This window comes from Zootoca vivipara, chromosome 3, assembly GCF_965207765.1.
Source record: "Zootoca vivipara chromosome 3, rZooViv2.hap1.1, whole genome shotgun sequence".
NCBI classification, from domain to species: Eukaryota; Metazoa; Chordata; class Lepidosauria; order Squamata; family Lacertidae; genus Zootoca; species Zootoca vivipara.
In genome coordinates this window covers 4,793,727-4,805,224 of record NC_142586.1, presented here as the reverse complement: position 1 = coordinate 4,805,224, position 11,498 = coordinate 4,793,727, and the positions used below count along the sequence as shown (strand labels likewise).

Below are 11,498 nucleotides of genomic sequence, written 5' to 3'. Positions count from 1 at the left end.
TAGACTTTCCCCTTTATACTGTCTGTGAATTACATATGTCTATAGAATGTGCCTATATCTAGTCTATGTATATTCAGTGGTGATTAATGAAAGCTCCCGATGAAAACATCTGAATCAAAGAATCATAGAATTGTAGAGTTGGAAGGGGTCCCAAGGGTCATCTAGTCCAACCCTCTCCAATGCAGGAATCTCAACTAAAACATCCATGGTGGATGACCTTCTGCTTAAAAAAACCTTCTGCTTTAAATCCTCCAATGATGGCAGACCCACCACCCCTGGAGGGAGTCTGTTTCACTTACTGTCAGAAAGTTCTTCCTGGTGTTTAGTCGGAAACTCCTGCTTTGGTTCGAGTCCTACCCTCCGGAGCAAAGAAAACCCAGCTTGTTGCATCCTCCATGTGACAACCCTTTAGATACTTGTAGATTGCTGTGATATCTCCTCTCAGCAAGGCAATGGAGGAATTTGTTGGACCTGATATTCTTGACCGAGTTTCAGTCTCAACAGATCCGGTATTGGGGTAGTTGAAGTCTCCCATGACCACTATCTCTCTTCTTTTTGAATATTTGGTAATCTTCTCTAGAAAGGTATCATCCAAGACTTCAATCTGGCTTGGAATCATTGTGCTTTTTTAAAAAAATGTACAGTATTTACCGGTAGTCATTTTGGGGATCTGTAGCTTGAAAAGCAGGCTCTATATTCTTCCCTCGAAGAAGAGGGAACAACAATCTTTAACATCAATATTAAGCTATATCTCTTAAGATTTGCCGTACGTAAATATGCCCTCAGTCTCTTGCGCTTGGAGTACCTTTTATGTTCTAGGAAGGTATATGTTAACTTTCCTTTTTATTGTCCCCTGAGGTTCTTGTATTATTTTACATTTGTATGTTTAGTTCTGTTTTATCATCTTTTTTTGCAGCATCTCACATCCATCTTTAGATATAGACCTTTTCCAAGTTCTCTCCATCCTTCTTTCTTGCTTGCTCTTTGCAGCCACATAAGCCCTACTGTTTGTTTTCGATAGCCCACCCATCACATAGGTGGCTGCCCCATCATCTTTAGAAACATAGGATTGTGGAGTTAGAAGGGACCACAATGGTCATCTAATCCAACCCCCTGCAATACCGAAATCTTTTGCCCAACATGGGGCTCAAACCCACGACTCTGTGATGAAGAGTCTCATGCTCTATCAACTGAGCTATCCCAGCAATAGAAATGTAAGGTTTCCATATTAACAATGCTTTTGTCCATCAGCCTAAATTGCCCTTTGCAACATGTCCTGCAGATGTCCATTTTCACAGCACCCCTAATTTTTTTATCTTTGTTGTATACAATTACTAGTTTTTCTAACATTCTGTGTTATGGTACATGCTGTGTTGTTCTTAAGCTGCTCATGTTGCTCATGGTCCACTTCTCTGCTCCACAACACATCACAGGTAATATGAACATATTCAACTTCAGCTTTCAAGTATAAGTAAATAATTTTATTTTGCATTACGAAGCTGTTTTTTCCAAAGGCTACCCATGATTGTTCGGGTCTCCTCTTTATTAACACTGTTTGGTTTTCTCTTCCCAGTATATCTTTTTGTTGTAAATAGATCTATTATTCAACTTGATTTATTTCTTTGCCTTCTATTTGTACATCATTCTCTTCTTTAAACCTTGCCTAGATTCATCTTCAGCCCTGCCTTTTTTGTTTCTTCGTTTAGTTCTTCCAATGTTTCTTGCAGTTCTTGTTGACTTTGGGCTATTATGACTATATCATCTGCATATTGTAGATGATTTAGCAATCTTCCATTGAGATTGATTTCTTTTTTCCTGACAATTCCAGGCTCTTTAATCCACCTTTCAAGGTGAGTGTAAGTAGCTTAGGTGATAACTTCTGTATAATAAAAAAACTTAATTAAAAAAGAAGTGGATCAGTTTGGTCACCAAAGCAATTTCCCACAGCTTCTTTAACCATTCTTTTAATGTAGGGATGTTTTCCTCTTTTAATAATTCCATTTTAAAAAGAGGTAGGAACAAATCAGCGCAAGATGTGAGTCTGGAAGTATGTAGTGTGAATGACCTAAGCCACAGGATGGGATGGGAGGTATCAATGAGAGATGGATAAAATGCTCAGTAGATCCAAGCTTTGGGTTGTTTTTGCCACTTGTCTTATTAGAAATAGGTCTTTTCTTCCTTCCTTATTGTTTGTTGTGGAGTGTCTCATCTCCTTGCTAATGTTGCTGTCTTTCCAGCACCAGGCAAAACCTTTAACTGCAGAGGCATGTAAGCAGCATCTTGTATAGATGGTTTTAATTGTATTATTCAGCTGTTTTTTAATTGGTTTTGCTCCTTCTCTAAGCTTTTATTAGTTTGTTGTTCTACCTTACTGAATTTTACTTTTAATTGTTTGCTGCCCTCAGAGCTTATGCTGAAGGGTAGCTAATAAAACTGCCAAATAAATACATACATTACAATCATGAATAATTATTCATTATCTCATTGCATTGAATTCATACCTCTCATTTGTAATCAACAGCCTTAGATTTGCTTGAGTGGATCTTGGACTCTATGAGTTCAGATCACAATCCTGTTTCAGATCCTATACACTGGGTTTTATTGGGAAAGAGGGTCCATTGCTCTCCCAGTAGTCTTCATTCACAGTCTGCATACCGTATTACACTCTGCAGCTAGCATCAGTGCTGGTGATGCTACCATACTTCAGAGAAGTCTTCCACAATCTACAGAAACTTCGTAGCTATGTTTATTCATTATTAATACATTTTCAACCTATCTTTTCATCCAAGCAGGACCTTCAAAGTGGCTAACAATGAATCGGTTATGAATACTGTTGGTTCTCTTTACAGATAAAACACTAATTAGCACAATTTAGCAGCTGCAAAACCAAGCAAGACCATATGATAATAATAGCAATAGCAGTAGTAACAACAACAACAACTTATTATTTGTACCTCACCCATTTGGCTGGGTTTCTCCAGCCACTCTGGATGGCTCCCAACAGAATATTAATAATGTTAATAAAACAGCGATAAAACATCAAACATTAAAAACAGGGCAGGTTGGGCGCCCTGGCGCTGAGGCACAGAGATTGCTCCAGCACCCCCACCCTCGAAGTGTGCAGAATGGCTTCTGCGCGGCTTTGCCGCGCAGCGCCCCACGCCACTGGGAGGGCACCTAGAGCCAGGCCAGATTAAAAACTTCCCTAGACAGGGCTGCCTTCAGATGTCTTCTAAAAGTCAGATAGTTGTTTATTTCCATGACATCTGATGGGAGGGTGTTCCACAGGGCAGGTGTCACTACTCTCTGCCTGGTTCCCTGTAACTTCACTTCTTGCAGGGACCAGCAGAAGACCCTTGGGTGCTGGACCTCACTGTCTGGGATGAACGATGGGAGTGGAGATGCTCCTTCAGGTATACTGGGCCGAGGCTGTTTAGGGCTTTAAAGGTCAGCACCAACACTTTGAATTTTGCTCAGAAACATACTGGGAGCCAATGTAGGCCTTTCAGGACTGGTGTTACATGGTCTCGGTGGCCACTCCCAGTCACAAGTCTAGTTGCCGCATTCTGGATTATTTGCAGTTTCCGGGTCACCTTCAAAGGTAGCCCCATGTAGAGCATATTGCAGTAGTCCAAGTGGGAAATAACTACAGCATGTACTACTCTGGTGAGACAGTCTGTGAGTAGGTAGGGTCTCAGCCTGCATACCAGATAGAGCTGGTAGACAGCTGACCTGGACACAGAATTAACCTGCGCCTCCATGGACAGCTGTGAGTCCAAAATGACTCCCAGGCTGTGCACCTGGTCCTTCAGGGGCACAGTTACCCCATTCAGGATCAGGGAGTCCTCCACACCTGCTTGTTCCCTGTCTCCCCAAAACAGTACTTCTGTCTTGCCAGGATTCAACCTCAATCTGTTAGCCACCATCCATCCTCCAACTGCCTCCAGGCACTCACACAGGACTTTCACTGGTTCTGATTTAAAAGAGAGGTAGAGCTGGGTATCATCCGCATACTGATGAACACCCAGCCCAAACACCCTGATGATCTCTCCCAGTGGCTTCATGTAGATATTGAAAAGCATGGGGGAGAGGACAGAACCCTGAAGCCAGGGCCGGCGCCTCCATTTAGGCAAAGTAGGCCATGGCCTAGGGCGCCGAAATGGAGGGGGCCCTGTCGAGCCTGCCCGCCGCCCACTGCCCACTGCCTGCCGCCCACTGCCCACCTCGGTTCCGCCCCTGAAATGGAGGGGGCGCTGGCGAGCCTGCCCTCCGCCGGCCGGCCGTGCTACCGCCTGCGCCGCCCTCACAGCGCACTTCCCTGGGCAAAGAGACCCGCCGCCATGGACGCTGGTCTCTTTGCCCGGGGAAGTGCGCTGAGCCTCTGGTCGCCGCCGCCGCCCGCCGCCACTTCGCCCCCTCACAGCGGCGCTGTGCCCAGATTGTCCGGAGATTTGGTCTGGGTTGTCATCAATATGCTGATGATACCCAGTTCTATTCATTAATGGATGGCTGCCCTGCATCAGCCCCGGACACACTGACCAAGTGCTTGGAAGCTGTGGCTGGATGGCTACGTGGGAGCCGGTTGAAGTTAAATCCTTCGAAGACAGAGGTCCTCTGGTTGGGTCGGGACAACATGGGGTTGGGGGGCCAACTCCCTTCTCTTGCAGGGGCTCAATTAGTGCCAGCGCCTTCTGTCAAGAGTTTGGGTGTAACCTTCGATGCCTCCCTTTCCATAGAGGTGCAGGTTGCAGCCACAGCTAAGGTGGCATTAATACATCTCCGCTGTATTAAGCAGTTGGTCCCTTACCTCTCTCGCCCTGATCTGGCCACAGTGATCCATGCGATGGTCACCACCAGGGTTGATTATTGTACCTCGCTCTACGCGGGGCTGCCCTTGAAGCTGACCCAGAAACTGGTGCAGAATTTTTGCAGCAAGGCTCCTTACGGGGTCCTTGCCGCGGGATCACATTCATCCAGTGCTTTACCAGCTGCACTGGCTCCCGGTGTAGTACAGGATCAGGTTTTAGCTGCTGGTTTTGACCTTTAAAGCCCTATGCAGCTTAGTACCCTCGTACCTATGGGACCGCCTCTCCTGGTATGCCCCGCAGAGGACCTTAAGGTCCACAAATAACATTCTGGAGATTCCGAGCCATAAGGTGGTTAGATTGGTCTCGACTAGGGCCAGGGCCTTTTCAGTACTGGCCCCGACTTGGTGGGACACTCTTTCACAGGAGACCAGGGCCCTGCGGGATTTGTCATCTTTCCGCAGGGCCTGCAAGACAGAGCTGTTCCGCCTGGTCTTTGGGTTGGATTCAGTCTGACCCCTGTGTTTTCCTCCCTCATGGTATTTTAATTAATTGCTTTATTTTCTTTTATGTCTTATTGTAATTTTATTGGTGTTAGCTGCCCTGAGCCCAGTTTTGACTGGGGAGGGCGGGGTATAAATAAAAAATTATTATTTATTATTATTCCAGGACTTACACTCAGAGAACTGGGTCTTCCCAATAGGACTCCTGGTGCAAACTAATGGCTTCCTAAAAATCACTGGGTTGCTGTGTGTAAGAGAAACCTGGTGGACAAGCAGTGGCAAGGACAGTCCCATCTGCTTCATCCAACCAAGTCTCTCTTACACAGGCCAGGTCAAGTCCTCCATCCACAATCAAGTCGTGGATGACAGCTGTCATGTGAGTCATTGACCTGGCACTGCACAACGGCTCCTTAAGGTCGTGTGGGTCTCCCTTGTTGATTCCAGGATACTTCCGGTCAGGATCAGACCTGGAGGCAGGGATAGTCTTCCAACAACAACTAAACCTGCCTCCTCGGTAATGACATGGTCTGGTCCTGGTGTAGCTCCTCCTCCTGCCTGTGATCACTGAGATTGGGTGTCCCAGAGAATCCCTCCCTGTGGAACTTGCCGCAGCCATTCTGTTGGCTGGGGCCCACTCCCAGGCAGCCCTGACCCTCTCCCCTTCAGAACAGAACACAAACCATACAACAAACTAATAAAACAGTAAAAAAGCAAAACACCCATAATAATAATTTACAATCATACTAAAATTAAACCAGTCCCCAGCCCCAACCAAACATCTATCCCACCCCAACAAAAATAAATGAACAAAAAACAAACCAAAATTCAAAATACCACAGATTAAAAACAATTTAGAAGACCTAGAAACATTTATATAATTACTTAATAACATTGACACAGGGGGGCTGGCCCTCGCCCTTGTCTCACCCCCAAGGGACGAGCCCCTTTGGGGTCCCCCTGTTGGGAGTAGCCCCGCCCCCGAAGACCGGCAGGCTTTATAATGCTGCTCCAGCAGCTGGACCCACCCCCCAGCTGGGGCAGCAGCTGTTCCCACTTTGCCTGCCTGCCCAGGGACCTGGGCAAAGAAGACCTACAGAAGAAGGAACACAAAGAATTTTAGGCAAAGCTACTAATTTTATGGTGGTGTTTAAAACTGTATGTCAAACTTACATAGAAGACAAGAGGTCAAAACTAGTTTTAAAAATTCATCAAGAAATGATCATCATACATTGGTCAACCACCAGAAGTTGTTTTTCCCTGTTGTGCATTTTATTGGCAACATCCAAATGCTGATACACAAAAGAGCTATAAAAACAGCTGGGGAACTAGTGTCACAGCACAGTTATTTGTTTTCCCTAACAGAACTCAGTCATCCATTTGACTGACCCTGGCTAGAAACAGCTGGGAAACAGATTCTTTTGGAGAATTCCATGTCTATCACACAGAGAGAAGTTTTAAAATGTTCTGTTCATGTTATGTTACGTTCCATCTTCAGTGACCTAGAGATGAGCAGTGGGTGCTTTCATATAAATATAAGAAATCCTTGCTTTAATATGTGAAGAACATGAAATGATTACTATAGTTAATGCTAAATTAAAGCTAATTCAAGATAAATCATTCTAATTCTTCATTTATACAGTATTCTGTCTTTTGCCTAGAATGGGATTCAAGGGGGCTTACAGATAAAACAGAAGCAGCTAAAAACATGGGAAAAAGTTATTAAACAGTGATATAATTAAAACTATCTACAGTCGTACCTCGGGTTACGACCACCTCGGTTTGCGAACAGTTCGGGTTACGAACTGCGCAAACCCGGAAGTGTTTTCGCCGCGTGCGCAGAAGCGGCGCGCGCGCGATTGCGCAAAATGGCGGCGCCCATCGCGTTCGGTTTACGAACTATTCGGGTTACGAACTGCGATCCGGAACAGATCGCGTTCGTAACCCGAGGTATTATTGTATCTGTGTAAATGAGCTATTAAAATAGTCAAAACAAAATAAAAAATTCCTTCCAGTAGCACCTTAGAGACATGCACACAGGTATCTGAAGAAGTGTGCATGCACATGAAAGCTCATACCAATAACTAACTTAGTTGGTCTTAAGGTGCTACTGGAAGGAATTTTTTTATTTTGTTTCGACTACGGCAGATCAACACGGCTACCTACCTGTAACTATTAAAATAGTTTTTGTGATTGGAGGTTTTTATGGCCCCGCTTCGCAAGACGAAGCGGCGGCCATAGAAAACCTCGTCGTCTTGCGAGGCAACCTCCGATCACAAAACCCATTCGTCTAGCGAAAAATTCGTCTAACAGGGCATTCGTCTAGCGGGGCACCACTGTACCAGCACCTCTCAGGTGGGTGTCATTGCCATTATAAGGGAGTTTCATGGTGAGTTCTGGCACCTCTTTTCTGGCACTGGTTTTAGCAAACAAAATGGAATCCTAAGTTGAGTCCTAAAAGGATATAGACAGATAGGAAATTCCCCTTCATGTGCAGCAATGTAAAACACAACTTGAAACACAGCAGGGGGGAATGACAGCTACTTCCTGAGCCACTATTGTGTACATGACCTAAGTCTAAAAGCATATCTACATAACTAGATATGCTTTTGGATTCTGAGGTGAAATAATCCAAAATAAGATCAGGTGGCTATTTAAAAATAATTATTTTCTTGATATTCTAAAGTTCAGTGAGAAATGCTCACATTTTTTGGTAATATTTGCACCATGATTGCAAACAAGCAACATTATTTTTGGTGCACTACAATGTAGGTCTTCAAATATTTCGGTTTGTTCCCAGAACAGACATTTCCTGAATCTGTTAAGCAGTTCAGCTTGGAACGTAATGAGAGAGGATGTGAACCGACAAGATGATATTGTTTGAGTCTGCTAAAGGAAGTTGACTATTTGGATGTTTATAATCTCAGTATGTTAGCTTGTCCTTTGATAAGAACGTTTTGTTTGCAAAGTAAACTGCAAGACTCACTGCAGTTCTGATACAATGTTTATGCAGCTTTTGAAGTAAAGTACTGCAGAAAATTTCTGCATCATCCAAAAACAGTATCTGAGCTGTACAGTGTCATGTATGTATGTACATATGTGTACATAATAAGAGCAAATGAATTGTAAATTATATGTGAAAACTCCATAGAATAGCCAAATTGTGCAGGTGGGCAAACTACAGTAGTCAGATGCAAAGTAGGTTATAAATAGACCTGCCTCAAAGCACCATGTAGGGAAGAGAGCCCAGACTTCCTCGTTTCCTGTTGTGTGAGGCTAATGATGTAATTCTTCTTAGGACTTTCCTGAGTTAAGCAGATGGGCCAATCATAGATATGTAAGCAAAGAACAGTTATATATAGACATGGTACATCTCTGTCTGTATTGTATTATTGATACTGTACTGCCCTATGCTTTGTTTTGACAAAATAGATTGAAAAAAACCTTAACATCTTTGCAACTAGCTTTAAGAGAATTGCCTGTAGTTTACTGGGAACCCTAGCACAGTGTTTCTCAACCTTTTTTGGGCCACGGCACACTTGTTCCGTGAAAAAAAAATCACGAGGCACACCACCATTTAAAAAGTTAAAAAAATTAACTCTGTGCCGCCCTATATTGACTATAATTATGACTGTAAGAAACACTTGCCAATTGCTGTGTTGGTTGCAATCTCCTGTAATAAGGCTTCACAAGCCGTCCGGCGGGTCAGCGATGTGTATTGGCGGCCGCCAGGCTCGTTTGCACTGAACTTTGGGAAAGAGGAGGAGAAATATTGCTTTCTCGCGGGTGAGACCCGTTTATTGGCGGCCGCCAGGCACGTGACAATGCAAATCGCCCTTCTCGTCGCCGCACGTCGCGGCACACCAGCCAGCATCTCGCTGCCCTACCATATGGTAAGAAATGATACATTGGAGCAACAGGTTGATGTGAACCCGGAAGAGGAAGGATGTTTTGTCCTTTGCTTTGCAATGCATAGTTTCAAAGTTTGCATTCCAACAAAAATCTTTTGGTGAATAAGATGAGCTCCCATTTTTCACTAAGAAAAGCATTCAGGCGTCACTTGCAGTTTCACATTCTTTGAGTTGTTTGTACATAAATGGTAAGCTCTGTTCCCATCTGCATAAATATTGTTCTATTTAATATTGCTCTTCTTTCCAAACACACATGTAGCTCATACCAGCGTCTCCAGCATGGATACAGTGTACATAACTTTACTGCTTGTAAGGCTGATAAAATTTTCAGTGATGTCTTTTCTTTTAGCATAACCACTTCTCATTCAGCAACAGAGGCTGCAGCAGCTTCCAATTGTCTTCTCTCTTTTTTGTTGGCAAATTTCAGCTTTATAACAAAAATTAAAAAAAAATTTAAAACTCTTCTTCCAGTAGCATCTTAGAGACCAACTAAGTTTGTCCTAGGTATGAGCCTTCGTGTGCATGGACACTTCTTCAGATACACTGAAACAGAAGTCACCAGATCCCCCACCCTCTCACTATATGTGGGGATCTGGTGACTTCTGTTTCAGTGTATCTGAAGAAGTGTGCATGCACACGAAAGCTCATACCAATGACAAACTTAGTTGGTCTCTAAGGTGCTACTGGAAGAAGATTTTTTTAAAATTTTATTTATTTTGTTTCGACTACACCAGACCAACATGGCTACCTACGGTACTTGTAATTTCAGCTTTATACTTAGCATTGATTTCTGATTTTTTTAATACTGTAATTTAAAACATTTTTGTTTCAGTGTCATTTTTTTATTTACTATGCCTCCAAGTATTAAATGGTATTCAATTTAGGATTGGTTAATGAGTCCCCAATCATAAATAATCACTTAAAATGTTCTTCTAGGGAAGTAATAGTCCCACTCTATTCTCCTTGGTCAGGCCACACCTGGAATGCTGTGTCTAGTTCTGGGCACCACAATTTAAGACAAACTGGAAGGTGTGCAGAGGAAGGTGACCAGAGATCAAGGGTCTGGAAACCAAGCCTCATGAGGAATGGTTGAAGGAGCTGGGTATGTGTAGCCTATAAAAAAGGAGAATGAGAGGAGATGATATAGCCATATTCAGATTTGTAAAGAGTTGTCACCTGGAGGTTGGAGCGAGCTTGTTTCCTCCTGCTTTTAGAGGGTAGGACTTGAACCAATGGCTTCCAGTTACTAGAAAGGTGATTCCAATTAAACATCAGGAAGAACTTTCTGATGGTAAGAGTTGTTTGGCAGTGGAACAGACTCCCTGTGGAGATGGTGGACTTTCCTTCCTTGGAGGTTTTTAGCAGAGGTTGGCTAGCTATCTGACAGAGATGCTTTAGTTGAAATGCTGTTGCCATGCTGTTTAACTGTCATTTGAATGTCTATTTTATTTTTCAGGGAGGGAAGTCTTATACAGGACCTTGTGCAGGAAGAGACTGCAGTGGGGGTTGTGAATGTTTCCCAGAAAAAGGAGCCCGTGTGAGTACCACTTTTTCTAATCACATAAGAATTCTCACCATTTTATCCTAGGGATCAAACAATTGCCCCTAGATTTAGGACTTAAGATATAAGCAACAAAACAATACAAAAATAATAACAAAACATTTCAACAATGCAATACTAGCAATGCAAAATGTGTCCTTCCATGAACAGAAGGAGCCTTCTCTGAACAGAAGGGGTAATCTGTTGGTTGAATGGGCTTGTTCCAAGTGGTCACTTCCATGAATGAAATGGAGTCACCTGCTGCCCACCCACACTGCTCCAAAGGGCTCCCAAACCCGAGCAAATTTTTGGTGGCAGCAGAGATCCAAGAGCATCCAGCTTTGTGAGCAGAATTCCACTCATGAAATTATAGGTCCAGCTATTGCCTATAATTGCATTTGACATTTCAGATTTAAGCCAGAAAGAAAGGTATCACATGACAGGTTCCTGTAGACTACAGCATTTGGAGGCAAGTTGTTTGGTACACGCTTAGCTCAAGTTCTAAATCATGCCTCATGCCACCTTCTCACGGTGGCACCGTTTTATAACTGCATTAAAAAGTCTGTTCCTCAGTATCTTTGCATCAAAGTAAATCTCAAAGTAAATCCTTATTAAATGTGATTTGGGCACTACTATTTGAGAGCTCTTGCATTTATTCAGCTGTTGTTATTGAAATGTACATCCATGTGATATTGGAAAACTGTCAAAATTAATTACAAGTGAACATCTACACAACAATTTG

The 11,498-nt window shown here is 43.3% G+C and overlaps 1 protein-coding gene across 4 annotated transcripts in view; it reads left to right on the top strand.

Annotated features, from left to right (window-relative positions):
- The window catches only part of COL4A2 (collagen type IV alpha 2 chain), a 146,038-nt gene that overhangs the window by 18,323 nt on the left and 116,217 nt on the right, over nucleotides 1-11,498 (top strand). For all 4 annotated transcript variants that reach the window (XM_088667107.1, XM_035110370.3, XM_088667109.1 and 1 more), the window contains one exon: nucleotides 10,673-10,753. In XM_088667107.1, the coding sequence (XP_088523233.1) occupies nucleotides 10,673-10,753 (81 nt within the window). The remainder of the gene's footprint in view (nucleotides 1-10,672; nucleotides 10,754-11,498) is intronic.